This window comes from Pungitius pungitius, chromosome 9 (assembly GCF_949316345.1).
Source record: "Pungitius pungitius chromosome 9, fPunPun2.1, whole genome shotgun sequence".
Lineage (NCBI taxonomy): Eukaryota > Metazoa > Chordata > Actinopteri > Perciformes > Gasterosteidae > Pungitius > Pungitius pungitius.
Genome location: NC_084908.1, coordinates 19,973,721 through 20,001,538, shown reverse-complemented (window position 1 = coordinate 20,001,538; position 27,818 = coordinate 19,973,721). Strand labels below are relative to the sequence as shown.

The window sequence follows — 27,818 nt, the reverse complement described above, 5'->3', positions numbered from 1 at the left end:
AGGACACTGTGATGTCCTTGATGAAGCAGCAACCAGGAGTCCCATGGTGACTCTGGAGGTGGACAGAATCTGTGCACGGGACAACAAGTCTGGCCTTAACAGAAGAGTGGCAAGAGAAAAGCTGCTATTGAAAGAACCATAAGAAATCCTGTTAGGAGTTTTCCACAAGCCACGTGAGAGACACAGCAAACATGTGGAAGAAGGTGCTCTGGTCAGATGAGACCAAAAGTGAACTGTTTGGCCTCAACCGAGAAACATGGTGGACATGGCATCATTTCACATTCTATTGTCATGGTTTTGGGCTCCTTCTCTCCCCTTTCCTCCCCCTACTGGTCTTTAGTTACTCATACATTATTTCCACAACTCATCAGCTCATCAACACTAATAGTTGCACACCTGTTCTCTATGTTGTTGATTATTTCTGCTATTTCTAGTCCCCCTGTTCCTCTGTTCTCTGTCAGATTATTTCGCTGCCCAAGCAGGAGGCACACTCACCTTCTGCGGCTCTTATGCTCAGCCGTGTCCTGTTGCGTCTTGTTTTTTTACCTCCCAGACTCAGCGTCCAGCCCCGCCGAGTTGTGGGAGCCCCCGCTGAACAGCCGCCACCCCGGCCAGCCGACTTTGTCGGGAATGACTGAGAGTGAACGCCTCTTCCCAGCCATCGACCTCTAGTGCCTCGTTTAACCCGAGAGACTTTCTGTTTATTTCTTGAAGACTTTCAGTTGTCGTTTTTGTGCCTGCCTTCGCGGCTTTTTTTCTGCATCCCGTTTTTGGGTCCTCTCTCTCCACATCACATGTATATTTGACCTATTTACAAGTAGAAGAAAGAGATAAATACAGGTGAAACTCGAAAAATTAGAATATTGTGCAAAAGTTCATTTATTTCAGTAATTCAACGTAAAAGGTGAAACTAATATATTATATAGACTCATTACAAGCAAAGTAAGATATTTCAAGCTTTTATTTGATATAATCTTGGATTAATATGGCATACAGCTTATGAAAACCCCAAATTCAAAATCTCAGAAATTTTTTGGCAGTGTGGGCAGGTGCCAAGTCTTGCTGGAAAATGAAGTCAGCGTCTCCATAAAGCTTGTCTGCTGAAGGAAGCATGAAGTGCTCTAAACTGCTTTTTCACCTGTATAACAAGTGCTGACGATATCTTCTTGTAACACCAATAAGGCATTTGAGTCCATCTAGAAAAATTGTGGCAATTTATTGAACACTGTCCAGCAGACGTTGGGTCTTGGACTCCATCCATCCGTCGGATGGACCCGGGCTGTCGAGATACGATGAGGCCTATCCCCGCTTTTGGGAATCCAGACACTGGTGGTGTTGGTAGAGAATAAGTTGCTCCCCTCTTTCAATATGCCAGTTTCCCTTGCTGATTGGAGGTGTTGAGGTGTCAAAGACATATGACATGCAAACTATGGGGCGCCGTTTGTAAAATGTTGCACGTTCTAAAATCCTGCGCAGTTTTCGTACACGGATGCAGCAAGCCAAGATGGCAAGTCCTTATGAATTAGCTCTTGCTATAGAGCAGGGGTACCGCAGATGGTCCGATCGACGGAGGGCCGGACCTTCCGTTAAACGGGGCGGGGGGAACGATCACGGCCGCGTTTGGTCCATTCGACGGGGCAGATGCTCCGATCTACGGAGGCTCGCTCTACCCTCGTCTACGGGACCATTCGCGATCGTTCCCCCCGCCCCGTCGAACGGACCATCGCCGAGCATCCGCGTCTGCCATACGCATTTATAAATGTTATATAAATGAGTACATTTATATAACTTTTAACATTTAGATTTAGATTTAACATTTAGATTTACATTTAAAATTTACATTTAGATTTAACATTTACATTTAGATTTAACATTTATATATAACATTTAACATTTAGATTTAGATTTAACATTCAGATTTAGATTTAACATTTAGATTTAACATTCATATAACATTTAACATTTAGATTTAACATTTAGATTTAGATTTAACATTTATATATAACATTTAACATTTAGATTTAACATTCAGATTTATATTTAACATTTAGATTTAGCATTTACAATTAGATGTAACAATTATATATAACATTTAACATTTATTATTTAACAACTTTGTGTTACTGCCAAACATTGTACTTGGAAAAGTTGTTGCATGTATTTACATGATTTTGTCTCTAAATGTTTGAAAAAGTGACATGTGAATAATGTCCTGCTTTTTTTCTTCATATGATAACGCTAAATGCGGATGGTCCCGTAGACGAGGGTAGCGCGAGCCTCCGTAGATCGGAGCATCTGCCCCGTCGAACGGACCATCGCCGAGCATCCGCGTCCGCCAAACGCGGCCGTTTCCCATCGGCGTTGATCGGACCGTCGGGGGTCAGAAATGTCCACGGACGCGCTACCCTCGTCTACGGGACCATTCGCGAAAGTTCCCCCCCGACCCGTTTAACGGACGGTCCAGCCACCGTCGATCGGACCATCTGCGGCCGTTTGAGATGGTTCGATCGACGGGGTGGGAAACGGCCGCTAATTCATACGGACTTGCCATCTTGGCTTGCTGCATTTAGATTTACATTTAGATTTAACATTTAGATTTAGATTTAACATTTATATATAACATTTAATATTTAACATTTACATTTAGATTTAACATTTACATTTAGATTTAACATTTATATAACATTTAACATTTAGATTTAACATTTAGATTTACATTTAACATTTAAATGTATATTTAACATTTACATTTACATTTAACATTTATATATTACATTTAACATTTAAATGTATATTTAACATTTAGATTTAGATTTAACATTTACATTTACATTTACATTTACATTTATATTTAACATTTATATTTATATTTATCATTTACATTTAGATTTAACATTTATATATAACCTTTAACATTTAAATGTATATTTAACATTTAGATTTATATTTATCATTTACATTTAGATTTAACATTTATATATAACCTTTAACATTTAAATGTATATTTAACATTTAGATTTAACATTTACATTTATATTTAACATTTAGACACAAGGGAGGTGCAGATGATGGCATGAGTCGGGGTCTCCAGGGTTCCGAGGTCAGGCTTGGGGGTCTCCGGGGGTCGGCCAAGGGGTCGGCTGAGACGGCGGTCTGGCTCCGGCTGCGTGGCGTGGGGCGCAACCCCTGACCCCTACCCCCCTCAAGGGCCGGATCCCAGACGGACCCCAAAACCCCAAAGGGCGGGGGGGAAAGGACCAGGGGACGGGAGGGGGCACGATCAGGCGTCGTGGAGCCGGGACTGACGGGGCACATAATAATTTAAATGATAGTTTATAATTGGCATTGGTTGGCAGGTCAAACTTCAGCCTAGAGGTTGGCCATCAAGTCCCCCCAATGCTTTGGAAGCTCAGATCTGCTTTGTCAGACATCTTCTCGGGCGATGGCATCACATTTCTCGACGTCAGCAGTTACAGAAAGGAAGATCCGATCCGTAATGAACAGTAATTCTCCTTGAATCCACCTAAGTCTCAGCCCACCGCTCACCTGCTGTTTATGCATAAAGACGCTGTTTAACAACCACTTAATCGACATCTTTGTCCGTGTGATTCATTTTGAGTGTGACCAGCAGAAAGAGAGGATTTCGTCGGCCTTCTTTTCAACCGCAGTGCGTGAAATGGTGTCATCCGGTCTTATCGGACGAAGGAAGGGAAGGAAACGAAAGAGGGAAAGAAGGGAGGGGCGGCAGAGGAAGAGCCTGAGGCAGGGTTGTCTCACACACTGTCTCACACTGTCTCACACAGTGTCTCTCACAGTGTGTCACACAATGTCTCACACACTGTCTCACACAGTGTGTTACACACGTTACGTGTACACCGCACGCCACAGCCGAGCATTCACTGCCCGACAGACTGTCTCACACACTGTCTCACACAGTGTGTCACACACGTTACGTGTACACCGCACGCCACAGCCGAGCATTCACTGCCCGACAGACTGTCTCACACACTGTCTCACACAGTGTGTCACACACGTTACGTGTACACCGCACGCCACAGCCGAGCATTCACTGCCCGACAGACTGTCTCACACACTGTCTCACACAGTGTGTCACACACGTTACGTGTACACCGCACGCCACAGCCGAGCATTCACTGCCCGACAGACTGTCTCACACACTGTCTCACACAGTGTGTCACACACGTTACGTGTACACCGCACGCCACAGCCGAGCATTCACTGCCCGACAGACTGTCTCACACACTGTCTCACACAGTGTGTCACACACGTTACGTGTACACCGCACGCCACAGCCGAGCATTCACTGCCCGACAGACTGTCTCACACACTGTCTCACACAGTGTCTCACACAATGTCTCACACACTGTCTCACACAGTGTGTTACACACGTTACGTGTACACCGCACGCCACAGCCGAGCATTCACTGCCCGACAGACTGTCTCACACACTGTCTCACACAGTGTCTCACACAATGTCTCACACACTGTCTCACACAGTCTCACACAATGTCTCACACACTGTCTCACACAGTCTCACACACTGTCTCACACAGTGTCTTACACAATGTCTTTTACGTGTAGCAGGCAGGGTTTAAACTGCCAACCGTGGAGTATTAGTGTCTCCTCCTCCTGGTACACCCATTCTGAGTGTCCCTTACTAACATCTTCTTCTTTAGTTTCTCCAGCTCAGTGGCTCTGTCTTGCATCCTCCTACCAAAGAACCCTAGAGTTCTTTTCTTCATCCAGAGGCAGATGTCCTCTAGGAGCAGCTGTTCATCCTCCAGTTGCTCGCGTTTAATCCGCTCAGCACAGAGGGTTGTCTCCAGAGTCCTGGTTTCCCCCTTCAGAGTCTCATACTGTGTCCTCAGAGTCGTATCCTCTGTCTTACATTTCGTCTGGACCTGGGCGAGTTCGGTTGTTGCGTTTGTGAGGAGACTTCTGCTTTCTGAGAGGCACTTCTCAAGGTCGATGTTGGTGGACTTTAGGAGATCTGCCTCCTTACTAATCAGAAGCTTTTCTTCAGAGAGCGTCTGAATTTCTGCCGCCTGATGTTTAACCACCATCTTGACATCTTGGAGTCTCTCATTCAGAGTGGAGATTTCCAGCCCTTGTGTCTTGATGGTCTGATGAGCTTGGGTCATTTCTGCCTTATGATCTTTGACCTCCTTCTGGAGATCTGGGAGACACTGTTTCAGACTGGAGATTTCAAGCCCTTGTCTCTCGATGGTCTGCCGAGCCTCAGACATTGTTGCTTCATAATCTCTGGCCTTGTTCTGGAGATCTCGAAGATTCTCCTTCAGACTAGAAATGTTTTGCCTTTGTCTCTCCATTGTCGTCAGAGCCATGTTCATCTCTTTCTTGTGAAGACTTGAGGGAGATAGAGTGATGGAGATTGTAGAGGGGGAACAAGGGACTAAACACCCTTCCTCCTGCACCTCTTGGTTGACAATTTGCTCCTTCCAAAACTCCATTGTGCTGTGAAACTCTGGTGCATTTTGCTTTATTTTCTCCAGCTCAACTTCGTGATCCTTCATCTTCCCAAAGCCACCGCAAGACTCTTGCTTTAACCTGAAGCAGGTTTCCTCAAGGACTTTTCGTTCTTCATTCCATGCCACTTTCTCCTCATGAAGCTTGACAATCTGGTTATTTTGCTCTGCTTCAACTTTCTGCATGAGAGTCATTTTTTCCAAGCCTTCTTGGATTGTTTGTCTTAAAGACAATTTTTGGAGGTCAGATTGTTTCTCGATCATCTCCAGTTCGATCACCCGATCTCTCAGATTCATGATTGTCCTTGAGGACAAAGTGAGCTCTTCAATTATAAAATGCAGGTCGTCCTTGGGACTGCTCATCTGATTATTCTCAGCCATTAGTCTGCCTGTGTGTCCGCTGTGTTGAACTCGTGTACAAAGCGTGTGTGTCCGCTGTGTTGAACGTCGTGTACAAAGCGTGTGTGTCCGCTGTGTTGAACGTCGTGTAACTGAGCGTTCAAAGCAAAAGGGGCAGGTTCTAAGATGACTTCTTGGTTAATATGTAAACATCAGTGCGAAAGGGGCGGGGCTTACGATGACGTGTTGGTTGCCATTCGAACATCAATGCGAAAGGGGCGGGGCCTAAGATGACGTTTTGGTCGCCAGGTGATCAGCAATTCGAAATGGGCGTGGCCTAAGATGACGTTTGGTTGGCAGTTGGACATCTAAATTAAAGGGGCGTGGCCTAGGAGAGGCGTCGTTTACCCATTTCACCCTGAAACAGTTTAAATTTTCCGCCATTGTTTCTGCTCCGCATCAAACCTGGAAGACATAGCGACTCTGTACTTGTTGTGGAAGTCCTACTAACGTCGGACCTTCAAACTGAGTCGTATTTTTGTACTAAATAGCATTCGCAGGCGCAGACAGCTCGATGAACTTCATCGACTTCCACAGAAACAGCGTCTGGATGAGTGCCGCATCTAGCGGTACCCGGTGCCAGCCGTTGCCCGTTTGAAAGCTCGTTGGCTCGGATCGGGCACCTGAGTTCGCCGCCTTCGCATCATACTTCCACGCCGAGGGGAACTGTCCCGTGGAGAGACATCGTGTCCATAAGCACATCCAAACACACGTTATCATTGAGCAAACGTCGTTAATCATTCTTAATATAAAGTATCAGTGTGCCCTTAAACAATAGAATTACCCTACACTTTATTCTACTGTATCCAGTGCAGTGAAGGGATGCTGTAAAAAGGCACATATGGTTGTAAGCTATGGTTAAAAGTGTCGAGGTCTTTCCCGGACCAGTCGAAAAGGTCCACGGAGCCTCTCGCTGCGGGCTGAGATAATAATGTTCTGGTTATTTTATGTTCAATTTAAATCAGTTAAGCCATTTAGCAACAAGTAATAATGCTTAAGGCAGAGAAAATCAATTCTGTCCATAAAAACCACGACAGCAAACACATGTATTAACTTTTTCAAATTCTTTTCTTAGGATACAAATTATTTTTTACTGTAATTTAAGATATTACAGAATATGTCCACGGTAGAGAAGCTGAATGTCACCACACATCGTTCTCCTTCAGCTTGATGCTTCCTCCTGCTCCAAACAAACACAACTAAATGTAAAGTTAGTTATTAATCACACAACTAAAAAAAAGGAGCAAAGCAAGTTCAGTTTCTTTGTGTATTTATTCTATAATGTTACTGACTTAGAAAGTGATATTTCAGGTTTATAACTTGTCTGCCTGAGCTCACTCATCCATTTCTGTTCATAATTTAAAGTATAAACTATATATAAAAAACGTCAAAACCTCAGTAGGATGTTAGTCAGCCTCCGCAGTGTGAAAGTTAAGTCATTAAAGTGACTTTTCACTAATAACTACAGGCGGAACAAACCGATCTCACTTAAGCATGGCTTAAAAAAACAGAGAGGGACACATTTTACAGTGACGGCTTTTAAGGAAACGAGTCGTAGGACGTATAGTAGGATGTTAGTCAGCCTTTAAAGTGTGAAGGTTAAGGGACAGGTCCGATGTGTCCTCCAAACCGGCTCCTGGAGGACTGCGTCCCTCGACAGAGGAGCCCACGGAACGGGACGCCCGAGTCGCAGCCCAAGTGACGCCTGGAGGGAAGCGTCCTGAAGGATGCGGCCTGGGGAATTGAGACACAGCCGCTTCACCGGACACTAACTCGCTCGGGCTCAGCTAAGAAACAATGGACACAAGCCAACTGGTAAAGTGCTGGCCACCATGTGACCTTGACCTGTTCACCAACGCCTTTAATCTGTCACTATTGTACGATGTGAGCCGGAGATGGCCTGGTTAGAGGGGAGGATGGGATCTGGTCTTTCATTTATTTGAAGCGGTACCAAATTGTCAGATATCAGCCACGCAGCCTCGGGAATTTCACCCATGGACTAAGCTCTAAGAAATCCTAAGACACGGATTTGTGTGTACAGAACAGCATGAGACGAGGTTCCACCACGAAAAACACTTTATTATGGAACCATCTTCTCAGATGACCTATGAAATACTAACAATCGAGCCGGGCACATTAATTATCAGAGGTGTAGGTGGCTGGAATGTGATCATTTAGCTGAAGCCACTAGGTGGCGACGTTCCTTTCGAATCCCACTAAAAGTCCCCCTGGTAGAGGATGAAAATCAAATTAAGGATGTTCCAGCCTCATTTAATACAATCACTCGCAAATCCCAAAACAGATGTTCACCATCACTGACTTCAGAGCTGAACACAGTGGGAATTATTCCTGTGAAGCCCAGAACGAGATAGGACGTAATACCTCCACCTTCTGATTACTTCTTCAGGTAAATCACACGTGTTCTTCTGTTCACTCACACATGAACAAGTGTAGTCTAGTAACTAGTCAGCTTTGAGTACTATCGTATTTCTGGGGGTTGAGCAGATCTTAGGGTCCCAGATATTCTGTTAAACTGAGTTAAAGATCTTATTTTTGTTCTGTTGGTCACTTCTAAATGTATCCTTCGCCCTGTTTTAATACGTTATATTTGTTGTCTTTCCCTTGTTGGAAAAGGAGGCTTCTTATGGTCAAAAACTACAGCAGCTGTTGCGTCCACATCTGCTTCTCCTGGTGATCATCATGATCCTCGCTGTCATCCTCTGGATCAGGTGAGCGGTTCAGCTTCACTGTGATAAAATGCAGATGTGGATCTTACATTCACACAGTCGTTTAATCACTTGAATTGGTCATTGATTGGTTTGTTCATTCATTCTTCTGTCCAGAAGAACAAGGTCCTCACAAAGCAGCCGGCCTGCAGAGAGACCAGAGAACACTGAGGTGAGCCAATGGGAGGCCAGCTCACAGTCTATATATAGACTTTCAAATGTTATTAACGAGCAATATACCACTATCAGTTCTATGAAAGTTGCTTTAAGTACATATATCTATAAATAGTCTTTACCAATATTGACAATATTCTTCTATTGATTTTCATAAATATTTTTCTTAATTCATTTTTAATCGTCATTATGTATTACAACATAATCAACAAATACTGCCTCGTCTTAGGAAGCACATTTGGTTCTTAAATGAAATAAATAAAGCAAAATGTGTAAACTGCATTAAACACTTCTGTAATAACCTAGATAAACATTATAAAAAGTTAAATATAATTAAATCTATGGTTTATATAAAGACGTATTCTGCCCCCTAAAGGTCGACGTTTGAACACGTTTACTCTGCGTCTCCTTAAACTGTTCTGCTATGTTAATTAGAGCAACAACACAATACGAGCACACAATGCGTGCACACATCCCATCATACCAGGATGATTTATTTAAATTCATTAATGAGGTTTTCTTCTAATGTTACTTCTAGGATACAAACGTTACATTGCGTTGACTCTTACTGTGAAAAGGTACGTACTTCCGGTTTAAATGCTACGCTTCATGTTTTCATTTTATGAGAAAAAAATAAAAAGGAGATTTACGGTAGTAAAGGTCGGCCATATTTCTCGCGTTTTGGTTGAAAGCGAAACTCGAGAATCGGTGAAGTTTCACAATTTCCGTTTGGTCGTTTTACCGTTAAAACAAGTTTAAAAGGAGCGCGCAGCTACGAGTTCATCAGCCTCCTCTTTAGTGTAGACGTGTTGGTGGTGACTTAGTGAATAAAGAGTTTCTGATCTGAGGAGCAGCTATGAGTTCATCAGCCGGTGGATTAGTCGTCTTCCTTCTCTCTGTACAAGGTACTGTACTTCTACATTTAGATTGGGAGGCCGTTAGCACCTCACACACACACAGGGAGCTGGCTTTTTACTTCATACACAGGTCTGATGGCATCAAACACAAATAAGGACTAAATGAACATTAACAAAGAAGAAATGTCTCTGTTCAACTTCCTCTAATCGTTCAGCAGCGTTTCTTTGCATTACAACACATTTAGAGGCTGGGAGTCACTCACAGTCTCTGAGGAGCTTTGTTCTGCTTTTTGTCGTGTTTTATTGTGTGTTTGTGGTCATTTTAAGTCTCTTCCTGGTTGTTCAGTGTCTCTTTGAGTGACATTTCGTAGCTTTGATCTGTGTTACAGAAAATAGATTCTGAGACGGATGCTGAGAAGTCAGATCATGTGATTTTAGAAAAACAAATACAATTTGAGTTATTATTAATTGTTGACTTTAGAAAGCCATTCCCTTTAAAGTGTTGACGCCCTTGTCCTCAGTGAGGTGTGACCTCTATCTCCCAGTATTGTTGCCCTCAGAGTTGTGGTTTCTCTACAGTTTCCATCTCCACTCTGCAGTAGACTGACCACAGACAGAAGAGCACAGAGCAAAGCACTCTTCTTCTCATCAACCAAACCCTTCTAATACTTCAACTTGAGCTTTTTCAAGTCCACAGGTTCAATACATCGCTGTTCCTTCCAGCTGCAGAGTTCATGTGGACATCGTGGACTCTTTCATTACTTTCTATAAACTCAATGATTTTCATATTTCTCATCATATCTTTTCTCTTCAGTAAACTACCAATGAGAGTGTGTCCTGTGATGTTGTTCTGAGTGTGACTGTGGTTCCTGATGTGCTGTGTTACAGTGATACAGAGTCAGGATGGATGGGGAGTGACTTACTATCAGACTGAGATCTGTGCTGCAAAAGGATCAACTCTATATATAAGCTGTGCCTACACACACCCACCTGGAATAAATCCCTCTGATATAAAGGACAGATTCTGGTTCATTGAAGAGAAAGATGGTGAACCTGTGGATCTGAGGAGAGACTCTGAGTATTCAGGCCGTGTGGAGGATGAATGTTATGAGAAGAGATGCTATCTGATCATCAGAAACCTGAGAGAGAGCGACTCAGCTGAGTACAAATTCACATTCAGGACAAACAAAGGAGAGAAATATACTGGTTCACCTGGAGTCACTTTGTCTGTCACAGGTAACATTTTAATTCACATATTAATCATCTCCAAATGTTCAACATCTAGAAAACTAGAGTATAAATGTCTTCTGTGAATGTTGACAGTTTAATAAATAATATTCACAGACTCAGGTCTCCAGGTGCAGGTGAGCAGATCAAATTCTACCTGGTTGGAGCTGACGTGTCACAGCAGCTGTGATCTGTCTCATCGTGCTGAATACGACTGGTCCAAGAATGAAGAGATCATCCAGACAGGATCTTCTCTTCTAGTCTCCTCTGGTTCTACAGACAGATATTCCTGTTTTTTAAGTGGATATTGGGATCAAGGTTCTCCTGAAGTGTGTAAGTTGACTCCAGTGTGTCGGCCTGTGGAGCTTCAACAACATTTCATACGGAGACACCAGAGCGCTGCATGTAAACTAGAGGCATCAAAAAGATGAAGCACCACATTCCTCAGGAGGTGGAGCCGTGGTCCACTGACCAGAGGGTCGCTGGTTCAATCCCCGGCCCCTGCAGTCTACGTGTAGAAGTGTCACTCACACACTGACACAACAATAGGATTCTAATCACAGCTGTAAACACACGGGAGTCTAAATGTTAAAGTACACACAGCTGCTTATTGATGTCATTCTGTTTTTATGTCACTTAGTGTCCTTCACACCTCGCACTTCACCTAATCCGTTCATTCTGTACTCTTCTAGTCACATTCACCTCATCAGCCCAAATGCACTCACCTGTCTACCCTACTCACTACCTTCAGTGTCACTCACTTGCTGCCACATTTGTCTCCGCATTCATGCCAGACCTTCCAGCACTTTCCTTTGGATTGATTCCCTGGTGCCGACCCTGCCTGCCCGTCTCGCTCCTGCCCCAGTAAGCCACCTTGCCTTCAGTCCCAGACCACGTCTTTTTCCACTAACTTTAACTCCACTTTTTGTTTGCATTGAGGAAAATAAATGACTCTTATTGGAACCAATATTGCTGTTTGTTGTACTGCATCTGGGTCCAAACCTCACGTGTTACATATTAAAAGAAACAAAATATAAACTTTTACCAGAAAAGGACCAAAAAAACAATAACCTGATAATCTGAAATTATTTTTTGGAGGTTGATCAAACTTAACTCAGGCATAATTGAAACATTTGGTCCTTAAAACTGATTTATTCATAGTAATTATTTCCCTAAAGACTCAAGTGGATTCTTACAGAAGTAGAAGTGATGTGTCAGCTGGGTGGAGGAAACAATCAATATCTACCCTAATCAATATCTTCTAACCTCTTAGTGTGTTTATTCATGTCTCCTCCAGATGGTCCACGGCGTCCCTCTGTGTCAGTGAGTTCCTCTGCTGAGATGATGGAGGGTGGTTCAGTGACTCTGACCTGTAGCGCTGATGCTAACCCAGCAGCTAGCTACACCTGGTACAAGGAGAATGGAACTTCAGACCCTCATCTTCTCAGTGAAGAACCTCAGCTGGTCTTCAGCTCCATCCAGTCCTCTGACTCTGGAAGGTATTCCTGTGCAGCTGAGAACCAGCTGGGGAGGAAGAGGTCTGACTTCATCTCTATCGATGTGAAATGTGAGTGAAACACAACCTTCTGAAAAGCAACAAAATCACTACTAAGGTAGTGTTTTATTCAGGGCTGTCAAAAATAGCGCGTTAACGGCGTTAATTAGCTGTTTGTTGTTAATTACGTTAATTTTTTTGACGCATTTCACGCATGCGTAGTGTGACAAATGATTCAGGTCAGGAAAGTGACTCTTCTTCTAGGGAATGCACTTCATTCTTTACAACACATTACTGCCACCTGCAGGCATATGTCAGGCCGTCAGGTGTAACCTTTATTATTGCCCGGTCTGAAACGGCGCGCCCAGTGACGGGTGGTGCAGCAATATTGTTGTTCGGGTGGAAATCGGGAGAAAGGTCGGTCCGGGAGATTTTCGGGAGGGGCTTTGAAATTCGGGAGGGTTGACATGTCTGGTCATGTCTGGTCATCGTAGCCCTGGACCATCAGGAGCACAAACTCACAGCAGAGTGGGATAAACTGCAGAGGCTCGAGACCCTTCTAGAGCCATGCAGGGAAATCAGTCTGTAACTTATCAAATAACATTGCTTTGATTATTTGATAATAATCTGTGCATTATTTTCAATAACATGTATTTATGTAAAAAATAATAATGATGATAATAATAATTATGTATCTGTGTCCTGTTATTTATCTTTAGTATGCATTTCAGAAAGAAAAAATGGTTAGGATTCAGGTGTGATTAATCATGATTAATCCACTGAAAATTCTGATTAATTTGATTAAAATTTTTAATCATTTGACAGCCCTAGTTTTATTATGAACTTCTGTTTATTTATCTATAACTTGTAATAATATGTGGACACGTCTCCTCCAGATGGTCCACAGCGTCCCTCTGTGTCAGTGAGTCCCTCTGCTGAGATGATGGAGGGTGGTTCAGTGACTCTGACCTGTAGCGCTGATGCTAACCCAGCAGCTAACTACACCTGGTACAAGGAGCATGAAGACTCACCACGAGCATCAGGACAGATGTTCACCATCACTGACTTCAGAGCTGAACACAGTGGGAATTATTACTGTGAAGCCCAGAACCAGATGGGACGTAATACCTCCACCTTACTTCTGATTACTTCTTCAGGTGAGTTTCTCCATGACATGAATCATGTGACTAACAAACATCTCCCTGCGCGTTTATTCATGGATCAAATCCTTCTGATGAGGTAACGTGCTGTTTGTCTAATACCTGTCTCCAGGTGGAGATACAACAACAATGATAGCGTCCATCACCGGGTGGACTCTGCTGGTTGTGATGCTGATTCTTCTGCTTGTCTTCTGTCTGTGGATGAGGTGAAACATCTAGAACTCATCCTCACTGAGCTTTTACTCACTACTAGTTCAGATAAATGTTGGATGTATTTGTGTATTTGTGTGTTTTATGATTGAATGCAGGAAGAAGAAAGCTGTGAGCTCCACCACTGAACCACATGAGCCCAGAGAGGCTGTGGAGGTGAGACATTTGTCCTCAGAGACAGAACCCAGCAAAGGGACATCGTCTGTTGTTATTAAGTCATGAAGATAATTCATAAGTAACTTCATCACTGACATCTTTCTCCTTTTGAACCACCAATATTTATTCACCACATTTACTGCAAATGTCCTTTGAATCCAAGGAGAGATTTAAAGGACACAGTCGTATTGACCCTCAGCTAAGCCCCTCCCCTCGGTTACTGTTGCTAGGTCTGTCCAGCTTCAGCATCACAGCACAGAAACATGGTGAAATGTTGGGATGTAAAGCAGCCACGTGTACATTAGTCATACAGACTTTTACTAAATACGCTTGTGTCTTCACTAGAACAACATTTAGAAAAAGAGCATGAAATTCTTGGTAAGGCAACAAGTTCAGTTAAGTTCAAGAAAAGATCATAACAGACTTTTACAGTAAAACGACTGTTGATTTCAGTGAATTAAAAGTAAAATGATTGTAAAATACTTGGTTGGTTCCAGGCAACAAAACTACCGGGGTGTTTGAATAAATATTAGTTAGGGTTAAAATAACTTGACTTTAATGTACTGTTACTGAAGTACTTTACCAAAGTACTGAAGTCGTGAGACAAAGTTGTACTTGTTGTTTCACACCAGGAACAAACAACGGCCTCCTGTCTGAGAGACCTGTGTTTGTCACACATTCATTAAGAATAACTTATATTCCACTATTATGCTAAGCTAACGTTATTAGCATCTCACCTTGGAGCAAACAAAGGAGTTCATGTTGATCTTTGATGGATTCAGCTGTGAGTGAAGTCTTCCACAATGTTTAATCCAGAACTGACATCAGGGTCGCTTGTATCTGAACTGCTTCTCTGAGGCCTTTGACTCTCATCTTCTCTCCATCAGATGGACCTTCATCCTGAGTATGAGGACCTCTCAGCACAGAGAGAAGACCCAGAGGAGCAGGAAGACCAGGTGTGAAGGTCAGCCAGGTGTCAGTCTGCTGCAACTCAAAACTACTTCCTGCTTCCATTTCTGAGGAATAACGTCATGTGATCTTCTTCAGATGCAGTGGAACCAGAGGGAGACTCACCTGGACGGAGACAGCAACAAGTGGACATATTTCGCTTCAGTAAGACCAGTTATTATCTGAGGTCTTTTTATTTCATTCTCTTTGCTCTTCAATCGCTGTTCTTATTTGAAATGTTCTTTTATTGTGAATTTCATTGTTGCTGAAATATGTTTTATGGATTAACTTGCCTTAAAATATCAGACGCAGTGCCGTGTAGCAGAATATTCATAATGCCTGCTTTAATTATGCCTGTGCTGGTACGTAACTTTCCTGTGCCGATGTGAGGGTTTTTGGAACAGAGGATGTTGGATGTGTACACACTTTAAAGCCCTTTGAGGCAGATGTGTCATTTATGATTTTGGGCTGTACACAATGAAATGAATTGAATAGAATTGTTTGACGCAGGGATGAATTCCTCTGCACAGTTCTTCTGTTTGTTTTACTTTCAATGTAAAAAGCTCTCTCCATCTTCCACTACCATCTCAGTCTCTCTGATTTTTCTTATCGCCACAATTCAGAGGGTTTAATCTGCTGCCATCAGACTACCACTAGATGTCAGAGTTTATTCAGAAAAAACATTGTTGCTGGAAAAGCAAACCTGACTACTTTAAAACACAGTAGTTCAAAAATTTGAGTCATGTCTGTAAATTTGTTTGGTTGATTAATCACTTAGCAACTATCTAAACTTACAGGTTTTAAAACCTCTTACTCAGTGGAATAATTTATTCAACCACTGCTCTTAGTACGGTGGCCGAGAAGCTTCAGAAAAATACAAATGCCACAACACAACCGAGCGCCAAAACACAACACAAAAGCGAAAACGGAAGTAACTGCCCACGGGAGCGAGCGTATTGTAGCGTGTCTTAAGTTCCTCAATGTGTATATGGTTCTGATTACTTACTCTGTTACTTGGGCCGGGGTTCCGGGGTAATGTCGATTTTGGGGAACAGAGGAAGTGGGAAGTTGTAGTTCTTACTGGTGTGTAAAAAAACCGTAGTGTTTTGGGGATGGCGACAGTGGCGTATCCAGAACATTTTTATTGGGGTGGCCAAGATGGGACCCAAAGCTAGTGTGGGGTGGCCATGGTAGACGGCGCTGTCCCCATTTAAGCAGCAATTTAACAGAACCTATATACAATCTGTAACATATACATAAACTATTGTAACAAAAACCAAACAAATCTTAACTCCAAACAAAGTATATACTATGAAGTAATGTTATGTAAACTTTTAACCTCTCATGAACAATTCTAATAATAAGTTTGGCATTCCACTTTGCTGTTTCCTTTGCAAAAGCCTCCTTGTCTGGTGGAGTCCTTGTCTGACTGAGATCTTCAGAGTCACTTTCATAAATGTCTCCCAGGCGAAAGACTGCTTCCTCTCGAAGGAAACATCTGCTTTTGGGGTCCAAAGCTTGTATTCCTCTCATTATTTCACAATTGTCTTTGGAGAAGCGCCTGTCTAACTCTTCTAAGTATGGTGTCCACAATGAGGTAGAAGATCGTCCTCCTAAAGGAATCCTTGTCACCATCGTTACATTTGCGCTGACCCAACGTAGAGGTTATGACAAACCCAGCAAGTCAGGAATTTGAATGCAATTTGCGCTGCAAACAAAAAGTCATTTATCTCCAAGAGCAAATAGTCTTTAAACAGCCCTTAAATCACAGAGCAAATAAATAAGTTACAGCTTGTTCTTGTGTTACAGCTACTTAAATCTAGACTGTCACACTATATTTCAGACACTGTTAGCTCTATTGAACACACATCTGCAAACAAACACCCTCAGTCTTCAGTCAAGAAAACAGCGATTCATATTTCATGGCGGTATCCTAATAATTAAAAAAAATAAAATGCTAACGTTCAACGCTTAACTCGGTTTGGAGGCTGCTAAGCTAGCCAGCTAGTGCAGTGTAGTTCGACTTTTAGCTGCTACTGAGCGCTAGATAAAGTTGTCCTACATTCTGAGGGAACAACGATATAACTAAACATTAAATCACCATACCTCTCACTCGACAGATTACGGCGTTTTTATCGGTGTTGTATCGTCGCTGTGGTAAACTGACCGTCCTCGTGCTTCACGGACCACTGAACAGAAGTCAGCTCTCACAGCCTCAGTACGACCATTACTGTGTCAGTTAAAAATGTAAAACTGGCCCTAAATCAGTTGTTCAGCTGTCATCATTGATTGACAGCATTTCTCTTCTTTCTTGTGTTGACGAACTTGACCAACTACCTATCAGATCTGGGGTGGCCACAAGGGTGGCCAATGAGCTTTCAGGGGTGGCCACCCCCCAGAATCGCCATTTCCTCAGAGACTGTGAGTGACTCCCAGCCTCTAAATGTGTTGTAATGCAAAGAAACGCTGCTGAACGATTAGAGGAAGTTGAACAGAGACATTTCTTCTTTGTTAATGTTCATTTAGTCCTTATTTGTGTTTGATGCCATCAGACCTGTGTATGAAGTAAAAAGCCAGCTCCCGATAGTTGTTTCTTCTTTTAATTAAAAAACTGCCGACGTTAATTCTTTTTTGTTTTTTCCTATAAAACTGAACTACAAAGCGTGGTGGCTAAACCAGACACACACAGTTTTCTGCACTGATATTCATATCCAGATATTGTTCTGTTTCTTCAGTAAACGGAGCAGAGACAGTTTAACCCTTTAGTCCATCAGGCCGTTTTTGGCCTCTGTGAAAATAGCACACCCCTGAGTAAAAGGGTATTAACTCTGACACTACTTTGTCTAATAGGACACTTTATTTTCTGTAGAATAAAGGAATGAACCCTCGTAAGTGTGAAATATCAGTATATATCTTACTAATTAATTAATAAATGAAGAAGGCACATTTTTTTTAATTTCTAGAATCTCCCTGACAAATAATCTCATCGGCCTACAGGGTATTCATCACTATAAGACATGGAGACACCAAGCTAAAAACTCATCAGAGCAAATCCCAGGTTGTGGACAGTATCTGTGGTCTATAAACAACTTTATAGAGGCTTTAGTACAGAAAAATCAGGCAAGGTTTCCAAAATAGAAATTTGGGCCCTTTTTGACACAATTTGTAAATATTTATAATATTATATACTTTTTTTACTATCTATTTAACCTATATTAACAATGGTGTTCAATACAGCCAAATTAAACATTCCGGGTGTTTTCTTTTGGAAAATAGGGTTAGGCTATTACTGACCCTAAATTGGGGGCGAGGGAGCTCTGCTGGAGGACAGTGGAGTGATCGCTGCCTTCCGTAGGAATGAAAACCTGAAAGACATCCTGGTCCATAGAAACAAATAAAAAAATAGACCAGGAATCAGAGATCGGTTTTATGTGTCTGCCCCACATTTTTAACCCACAGTCTAGGACAGGCTACAAAGTTGAGCAGGTCCTGCGACGACCCTCAGACTCTAACAAGTACAACAAAAAACCAACAGCATGTTGTGCTTGCCCACATCAACCGTCTGGGGCTGAGACTCAACGCCAGGGAAAGCGTGCCGTCCCCAGTGCATAGGACCACCTTCCTGGGCACATCCGTCCCCCGCTCGAGTAGTTTCGATCCTCTCTGCAGTCAAGCAGGACAAGCTAGGCCAGCCACTCACTGTGAAACAGTTTTAGAGACTGTTAGGTCTCCTGGCAGCGGCATCCTACGTGATCCTTTAGCGGCCCGTTACACTTGAGACCGTTGCAGTGGTGGCTCAGGGCCAAGGGGTTCTCCCCGAGGGGAAACCAGCGCCGTCTGATCAAGGTCACACGGCGTTGCCTGCAGGCTCTGGCCATATGGGGGACAGAGGCTGAGGCCCGGGGACTGGACTCCACCCCGAGGTGGTGGAGCTCCTGTGGAAAGGTGGTCTTACTGAGGTAGACCTGTTTGCCTTGAGAGAGTTCTCTCATTGTCCTCTGTGTTTCTCCCTCGTGCATTCTGCCCCTGTGCAGGGGCAGGCATGGCCGAGGTCATGTCTGAACGCCTTTTCCCCGGTTGCTCTGCTCCCGGGGATTCTGGAGAAGGTCCGTCAGGACGGTGGCCTACTGCGTACGCCGGTAGATGGAAGCTCTTTGCCACTAGGTGTGGGCAACGACAGCTGGACCCAGTTAACTGCCCAGTCGGTTCAGTACTGGAGTTCCTGCAGGAGCGTTTTGCCACAGGTTTATTCCCGTCCACCATGAAGGTATATGGACGGGCGTTCTCTGGGGAGACAGCCCGCTGGCATCCCGCTTCCTTCGTGGCACCCTGAGGCCAGCAGCCAGCACTGGAGTTCCGTCTTGGGACTTGGCCATCGTACTAGAGGGTCTCTCCGGTGATCACTTATAATTAAAATTTGAACTGTATACAACATTTATGAATAAAGATTTTGTTTCTAAATGATTATCATTGCACGTGGCTTTAATTTTTTTGCCAGATTTCTATAGAAAACTCACCGTAAACGCGCCTTAATAAGTTGCGGAAAAAACACCCAATCTGGCAACACCAGCCTCCAGCATTGCACCGCGCATGCGTCATCAAAAAAAAAGAAATGCATGGAGGCGACATCTGCGTGTAGCAAAGAGGCGGCGTTCATAAAATAAAGAGTTTTATGAAGTTACTGACAAGGTGGGTGAGGATGGGAGGAATCTGACCTTTCTTTACAAACATTTGCACTTTAATGATAACTGTCACTATTTGTATACTGTTTTTATTCCTCATTTAAAAAAGACCATTCAAGCAGCATGTGTTTGAGAATGTACTGTAGGGGTGAACGCTGCAGCTGCTGCTAGTGTGGAGTGAATGGACAGCAACATTAAAGCAACAATCCCCTCAATGCTAATGTAAACCCTGGTTGGATAAGGATTCAAAATTGGATATGAAGATTAAATCTGATGCATAGCTTCAGTGTTAAAACTGATAAAATAATTGCTGCCTGTGGTTCTGGGCTGTGGCAATAATTTTGAAAAAGAATAGCTTGCACCAACATATGGAAAAAAAGAACTAAACTAGTTGGAACTGTGAACTTAGTTCAAATATTTTGAAGTTTGAACTATGAACTGAACTAGTTCATTTTAAAATTTGTGAACTGAACTTTGAACTAGTTCATGTAGAAAGTGAACTTTCCCAACACTGTCAGTCAGTCATTCAGATTAGAACATAGAACAGTAGGGACAGTTCAGAGGTCAATCAAACACTCCCAGGCTGCACGATGCACGAACAACCACCACACATCTGTGGAACAATTCAACGGGGGATCAACAGGAATCAGATCAAGGGCCTCCACGCAGAACTTGGGACTTCCTCAGGATATTTATCTAGTTTCCAGCACATTCCTGCAGCACGGGTTCTGCCCACACACACATTCAGCCCTCGGTGTTCCCGACCGCCGACCTTGTTCCAGTTTCTCTGATAAGGAGCAGCTGAGGCTGGGCGGGGCCCGGTTGACGTTGCCACGGTTTCTTGTGGCAACGTCAACCGGAAGCACTAGTCGCCATAGAAACAGCCAGTAGAAGTATAATTCAGGTTGTGCCACTGCTTTTGTAACTGAGCTTTGCTATTATTGGTAATCCCTACTTTGAGGTTTAATTGATTATCTTGATCTTCCACAACACATCTGTTACACATCTGCTCCAAAACCAGAGGAAAATGTGGTGATCTCAGTGTTATAACTTCATTGAGAATACATTATTTAACACTTATTTTGTAATGAACCAAACTCCCACTTATGTGGTGCCCAGATGTCTTATGGAGGGAATATATATCTATATATAGATATGTGTCAACTCAAAAAGTCTACATTGGACATTTAGATGTAATATTAAGGCTCTGAAAGGCCAATTCAGCCGCTTTAAGTTGAGAAAAGAAAAAAAAGGTAAAAAATTAGGAAAATAAATAGAAGCATATTGGCAAAATTGGTAAAGACTCTCTGTAGATGAATGTAACTTGAAGATGCTTGTATAGATCTGGTAGTATGGTGCAACAAATGGAAACATATTCAACAACAAAAAACATTCAAAATACTTAAATAACTGTTCAATACAATCGGAACACTCTACTGTACTGCAAAAAATATATTCTTCCAAGACATCAACCTTTGCAATATTTTACAGTACTGTATTGACGAATAACAGTATGCTACTGTTGAGAATTCCTCGTAATTTGTTACAGTAATTTGTTACAGTAATTTGTTACAGTAATTTGTTACAGTGTGCTTAAACTATGTAAAGTACCACATGTCCGTGTGGCTTCATTCTCTTGGTGCTTTGCTGACGGTGCTGTACAGAGCAGAAGAATCATCCACAGCTCCTTCACACCTCCATCAGTTAAAAAACCGTAAACCCACACCATGAAGAATTAACATGTTTAAACAAACAGTGATGATAAAAGCAGCAAGATTGTCAAAGTCTCACTCACTGGCAGCACCAGAACTTTTAAAGTTGATACATGTACTCCTCTTCCTCCTCTTCCTGCTTGCCCCTGGAGGGGCGAGCTGGCCTGATGTTGGAGTAGAGAAGATCCTTCCGGGTTCCGGAAAAGTTCACGCTGCAAAGCTGCACCAGTGGGATCTGCATCAAAGAACAGTAAATACTTATTGGATGAATAGGTTTATTGTTGGATCTGCCCCATGGACCCTGTCGAAGTGTCCCTGAGCAAGACACCTAACCCCTAATTTCTCCCCAGGCAAAATGTAAGCCATGGGTTAAAAAGCAATGTAAGTCGCTTTGGATGAAAGCGTCAGCTGAATGACATGTAATGTGTCTGTGGATACTGTGCACGCTGTACACAAGAAGGACACACACAGATTCAATAAGAACATTAAATAAAACCAGGGTGCACGTGGATGTAGTTTGACCTTTTGGAAATGGAAACGATGAGAATATCTGTCATATAAAATATGATCAATGTTCAAATAGAACTCCACACTGAGCTCTTCCTCCTCACCTCAGCGCTGTTGTCTGGTATCTTTCCAGGGAAAAAGCTTTGTGAGGAGCTTTTTCTTCTAGACAGAATAATGAATGGACAAACAAATAAATGATCAAATCAAGTGATCAAATCCACATCTGCATTTTATCACAGTGAAGCTGAACCACTCACCTGATCCAGAGAAAGGCACCAAGGATCATGATCACCAGGAAAATAGTAGATGTGGACGCAACAGCTGCTGTTGTTGTTATTGACCATAAGAAGGCTTCTTTTCTTCCACAGGAAAGAGAAACAAAAATCAAATATAAACTATTATGATTGATGATTAGATGGAGAATGAATTAGGAGTGACCAACTGGTCAAACATATGATCTTTGACTCAGTGAAAGAATATCTGGGACCTTAAGATCTGCTCTATGCAGATGATGAACTTTAACTCTACCCCCAAAATACTATAATACTCTAAGCTAACTAGTTAGCATGCTAGCTAACTGTTGTATTGCTAACAGAACATTCTGTTTGTTCCAGACTGGTTTCTCTTGCTGAACTGCTCCTGCATCCTTACAGCTACACACTGTGTTCAGGTATCAACATATTCAGATCTTCTAGGAGGGCTGTGACTCTTCTGGTTCCTTCTACAATTCTGACTCCATCATTTGATGAGATGATCAGCATCAGACCACGTGAAGTCTGCCAGGACGCTCAGCTGGTGAAGGTTTAAAGTGATGAACCGAGGGTCCAGGGTCTGATTCTCAGTGGGTCATAGTGTATCTGCTCAGGTTCACCTTCTAGTCCCACAGATTTACCTGAAAAAGTAATCTGAAGTAAGGTGGAGGTATTACGTCCCATCTGGTTCTGGGCTTCACAGTAATAATTCCCACTGTGTTCAGCTCTGAAGTCAGTGATGGTGAACATCTGTCCTGATGCTCGTGGTGAGTCTTCATTCTCCTTGTACCAGGTGTAGTTAGCTGCTGGGTTAGCATCAGCGCTACAGGTCAGATTCACTGATTCACCCTCCATCATCTCAGCAGATGGACTCACTGACACAGAGAGACGCTGTGGACCATCTGGAGGAGACGTGTGAACATATTATCACAAGTTATAGTTAACCAAAAAAAGTGAATAATAAAACACTACCTTAGTAGTGATTATGTTGCTTTTCAGAAGGTTGTGTTTCACTCACATTTCACATCGATAGAGATGAAGTCAGACCTCTTCCTCCCCAGCTGGTTCTCAGCTGCACAGGAATACCTTCCAGAGTCAGAGGACTGGATGGAGCTGAAGACCAGCTGAGGTCCTTCACTGAGAAGACGAGGGTCTGAAGTTCCATTCTTCTTGTACCAGGTGTAGCTAGCTGCTGGGTTAGCATCAGCGCTACAGGTCAGAGTCACTGAACCACCCTCCATCATCTCAGCAGATGGACTTACTGACACAGAGGGACGCTGTGGACCATCTGGAGGAGACATGTGAACATACTATTACAAGTTATAGTTAAATAAATAGAAATTCATAACAAAACGCTACCTTAGTAGTGATTTTGTTGCTTTTCAGAAGGTTGTGTTTCACTCACATTTCACATCGATAGAGATGAAGTCAGACGTCTTCCTCCCCAGCTGGTTCTCAGCTGCACAGGAATACCTTCCAGAGTCAGAGGACTTGATGGAGCTGAAGACCAGCTGAGGTCCTTCACTGAGAAGACGAGGGTCTGAAGTTCCATTCTTCTTGTACCAGGTGTAGTTAGCTGCTGGGTTAGCATCAGCGCTACAGGTCAGATTCACTGAACCACCCTCCATCATCTCAGCAGAGGGACTCACTGACACAGAGGGACGCTGTGGACCATCTGGAGGAGACATGAATAAACACACTAAGAGGTTAGAAGATATTGATTAGCGTAGATATTGATTGTTTCCTCCACCCAGCTGACACATCACTTCTACTTCTGTAAGAATCCACTTGAGTCTTTAGGGAAATAATTACTATGAATAAATCAAAGTTTTAAGGACCAAATGTTTCAATTATGCCTGAGTTAAGTTTGATCAACCTCCAAAAAATAATTTCAGATTATCAGGTTATTGTTTTTTTGGTCCTTTTCTGGTAAAAGTTTATATTTTGTTTCTTTTAATATGTAACACGTGAGGTTTGGACCCAGATGCAGTACAACAGACAATATTGGTTCCAATAAGAGTCATTTATTTTCCTCAAAAACAAAAAGTGGAGTTAAAGTTAGTGGAAAAAGACGTGGTCTGGGACTGAAGGCAAGGTGGCTTACTGGGGCAGGAGCGAGACGGGCAGGCAGGGTCGGCACCAGGGAATCAATCCAAAGGAAAGTGCTGGAAGGTCTGGCATGAATGCGGAGACAAATGTGGCAGCAAGTGAGTGACACTGAAGGTAGTGAGTAGGGTAGACAGGTGAGTGCATTTGGGCTGATGAGGTGAATGTGACTAGAAGAGTACAGAATGAACGGATTAGATGAAGTGCGAGGTGTGAAGGACACTGAGTGACATAAAAACAGAATGACATCAATAAGCAGCTGTGTGTACTTTAACATTTAGACTCCCGTGTGTTTACAGCTGTGATTAGAATCATATTGTTGTGTCAGTGTGTGAGTGACACTTCTACACGTAGACTGCAGGGGCCGGGGATTGAACCAGCGACCCTCTGGTCAGTGGACCACGGCTCCACCTCCTGAGGAATGTGGTGCTTCATCTTATTGATGCCTCTAGTTTACATGCAGCGGTCTGGTGTCTCCATATGAAATGTTGTTGAAGCTCCACAGGCCGACACACTGGAGTCAACTTACACACTGCAGGAGAACCTTGATCCCAATATTCTCTTAAAAAACAGGAATATCTGTCTGTAGAACCAGAGGAGACTAGAAGAGAAGATCCTGTCTTGATGATCTCTTCATTCTTGTACCAGTAGTATCCAGGATGATGAGACAGATCACAGCTGCTGTGACACGTCAGCTCCAACCAGGTAGAATCTGATCTGCTCACCTGCACCTGGAGACCTGAGTCTGTGAATATTATTTATTAAACTGTAAACATTCACAAAAGACATTTATACTCTAGTTTTCTAGATGTTGAACATTTGGAGATGATTAATATGTAAATTAAAATGTTACCTGTGACAGACAAAGTGACTCCAGGTGAACCAGTATATTTCTCTCCTTTGTTTGTCCTGAATGTGAATTTGTACTCAGCTGAGTCGCTCTCTCTCAGGTTTCTGATGAACAGATAGCAACTCTTCTCATAACATCCGTACTCCACACGGCCTGAATACTCAGAGTCTGTTCTCAGATCCACAGGTTCACCATCTTTCTCTTTAGTGAACCAGAATCTTTCCTTTATATCAGAGTGATATATTCCAGGTGGGAATGTGATGGTACAGAATATATACACTCTTGATCCTTTTACAGCACAGACATCAGTCTCATAGTAAATCACTCCCCATCCGTCCTGACTCTGTATCACTGTAACACAGCACATCAGGAACCACAGTCACACTCAGAACAACATCACAGGACACACTCTCATTGGTAGTTTACTGAAGAGAAAAGATATGATGAGAAATATGAAAATCATTGAGTTTATAGAAAGTAATGAAAGAGTCCACGATGTCCACATGAACTCTGCAGCTGGAAGGAACAGCGATGTATTGAACCTGTGGACTTGAAAAAGCTCAAGTTGAAGTATTAGAAGGGTTTGGTTGATGAGAAGAAGAGTGCTTTGCTCTGTGCTCTTCTGTCTGTGGTCAGTCTGCTGCAGAGTGGAGATGGAAACTGTAGAGAAACCACAACTCTGAGGGCAACAATACTGGGAGACAGAGGTCACACCTCAATGAGGACAAGGGCGTCAACGCGTCAACAGTTTATAGAAAGTAATAAAAGAGATTTTCCATAATTGTATTTGTTTTTCTGAAACCACAGAATCTGAATTCTCAACACAACCAGGAAGAGAATACAAAATACACACAATAAAACACGACAAAAAGCAGAACAAAGCTCCTCAGAGACTGTGAGTGACTCCCAGCCTCTAAATGTGTTGTAATGCAAAGAAACGCTGCTGAACGATTAGAGGAAGTTGAACAGAGACATTTCTTCTTTGTTAATGTTCATTTAGTCCTTATTTGTGTTTGATGCCATCAGACCTGTGTATGAACTAAAAAGCCAGCTCCCTGTGTGTGTGTGAGGTGCTAACGGCCTCCCAATCTAAATGTAGAAGTACAGTACCTTGTACAGAGAGAAGGAAGACGACTAATCCACCGGCTGATGAACTCATAGCTGCTCCTCTGTGTTGAATCAGCAGATCAGAAACTCTTTATTCACTAAGTCACCACAAACACGTCTACACTAAAGAGGAGGCTGATGTCTCTGAGGTCAGCTCCTCTCTTCTGGAGTTGGTACTAAGCTGCTGTTCAACCCCAGCAGGGCTTCCTTCCTCTTTACCTCATTAGCATGAGCTGCAGGACCACAAGTAGCTTTAAAGTTAGTGTCTTACTTCTGCTGAAAGGAAACATCATTAAAGTGTTGTTAATGAGTGAAGATCATCTTGATGAAGCTGGAAGTAGCATCAACGTCTGTAATAATTCACATGAAATGAAAGGATGCAGTGTGACGTCCTCCTGTCCACATGGAGATAAATGTGTCCTCTCTGCAGCTCTTCATACGTCTTCCTCACATTCAGGACAGAAACAAGACAAACAAGCTGTCAACTCACACACATGCTGCTTTATTCATGTATTGTTTGGTCCAACTATTCACACATTTTAACACAATATGAAAGAGACTGTTAGGGACAGTGTGTAGTGTTTAGTGACATCTGCTGGTGAGGTTGCAGACTGCAGCCGCTCGCTCCTCCCTTCACAAAGTCCTTCAGGTAACATGGAGATGAAAAACAGCTCTCGGTGAACATATGAAGCGCTCCTTTAAACAAACATAGGTTCATTAGTGATGAAAATATATAATATTGTTGGGGAAATTAAAACAAGGTTCACAGGCACATGCAATGTCATTTTAGGTGGAGGTGCTCCAAACAAAACAAATGAAATAAAATAATTTAAAAAAATTCCCCTTTACTTCTGCTTATGGAGTCGCTCTTTTCTTATGAGATTTAATGAGATAAATCAATGTTGTGCAAATTGTTTACTATTTTCTGACAGAGTTGAAGCATAAGCAGCATTACACTAATAATACACCACAATATTCCTCACCAGACTGTCATGTAGCTCAACTAAAGACCCAGAGGAGGAGGAGGGGAGGGGCTCGTTAGCGCAGCCATGTCCCAGCTAATATCAGGCTAGAGACGGGGACACCTTGGACAGGTCGCCAACCAACCGCAGGGCTACACAGACAATTATGAGGGGCCGTTTAGGACTTAACTACTGAGACACTCCCACTCACTACCAAGACACTCACACTCACACTACTGAGACACTAAACACTCACACACACACTACTAAGATTCTCTCACATTGTATAGTGAGATGCTCTCAGGGTGAGAGTGTCTCAGTAGTTAAGTCCTAAACGGCCCCTCATAGACAATCAACCAGTCATTAACACACCTTTGGGCAATTTAGAGCTGTTTTTTCATGGGATAAAGATCATTGATTTAACTTTGCAATAGCCTTAGAATGATTAAACAATAACAAGAACCACAACAACCATGAAAAAAAATCTCGAGAAAGCACCACCTTAGTAGTGACATTTGAAATGGATAGAGATGAATCCAGACGTCTTCCTGGTCCTGTACTTTTACACAAACACGGTACCGTAGGGCAGTGTTTCTCAACTTGTGGGTCGCGGACCCGTTTGTAGTGGGTCGCGGGCCTTTGCATGTGAAAATTAAAAAAAATCGTCCTGTGATTTTATTTTGAAGGGACTTTCTGTAATGCGGCGGAGTTTCGCCTTTTTTTCCAGCTGAGAAACACTGCTCTAGGGTACCTGCACTTTATTTAGTGTTTTACTCTGAAAG

General features: G+C 42.8%; 2 protein-coding genes and 1 long non-coding RNA gene across 3 annotated transcripts; 2 read left to right on the top strand and 1 right to left on the bottom strand.

The window, feature by feature from the left end:
- Positions 1-9,367: 9,367 nt before the first annotated feature.
- On the top strand, positions 9,368-12,465 carry LOC134132711 (sialic acid-binding Ig-like lectin 14). The gene is made up of 4 exons (XM_062564393.1): positions 9,368-9,711; positions 10,552-10,899; positions 11,008-11,223; positions 12,188-12,465. Exons 1-4 carry the CDS (start codon positions 9,663-9,665, stop codon positions 12,463-12,465), a joined length of 891 nt encoding a protein of 296 aa, XP_062420377.1. The 5' UTR covers positions 9,368-9,662.
- An 822-nt stretch (positions 12,466-13,287) lies between these two features.
- Positions 13,288-15,575, top strand: LOC134132745 (B-cell receptor CD22-like). Its single transcript, XM_062564609.1, has 5 exons — positions 13,288-13,542; positions 13,658-13,751; positions 13,854-13,911; positions 14,799-14,875; positions 14,959-15,575. Exons 1-4 carry the CDS (start codon positions 13,326-13,328, stop codon positions 14,871-14,873), a joined length of 444 nt encoding a protein of 147 aa, XP_062420593.1. The 5' UTR covers positions 13,288-13,325; the 3' UTR covers positions 14,874-14,875; positions 14,959-15,575.
- A 5,265-nt stretch (positions 15,576-20,840) lies between these two features.
- Positions 20,841-22,096, bottom strand: LOC119218050 (uncharacterized). The gene is made up of 3 exons (XR_009956931.1): positions 22,018-22,096; positions 21,865-21,922; positions 20,841-21,488 (listed from the first exon to the last, which is right to left on the bottom strand). It is a non-coding gene; the product is annotated as an uncharacterized LOC119218050 (long non-coding RNA).
- Positions 22,097-27,818: the final 5,722 nt, after the last annotated feature.

Excerpts from the sequence above, each read along its gene's own strand:
- LOC134132711 (XM_062564393.1), top strand. The coding sequence starts at position 9,663 with ATGAGTTCATCAGCCGGTGGATTAGTCGTCTTCCTTCTCTCTGTACAA. Across the intron at positions 10,900-11,007 it reads AGTCACTTTGTCTGTCACAG|ACTCAGGTCTCCAGGTGCAG; the intron begins GTAACATTTTAA and ends TAATATTCACAG. Across the intron at positions 11,224-12,187 it reads TCAAGGTTCTCCTGAAGTGT|ATGGTCCACGGCGTCCCTCT; the intron begins GTAAGTTGACTC and ends TGTCTCCTCCAG.
- LOC134132745 (XM_062564609.1), top strand. The coding sequence starts at position 13,326 with ATGATGGAGGGTGGTTCAGTGACTCTGACCTGTAGCGCTGATGCTAAC. Across the intron at positions 13,752-13,853 it reads GTCTTCTGTCTGTGGATGAG|GAAGAAGAAAGCTGTGAGCT; the intron begins GTGAAACATCTA and ends GATTGAATGCAG. Across the intron at positions 13,912-14,798 it reads AGCCCAGAGAGGCTGTGGAG|ATGGACCTTCATCCTGAGTA; the intron begins GTGAGACATTTG and ends TCTCTCCATCAG.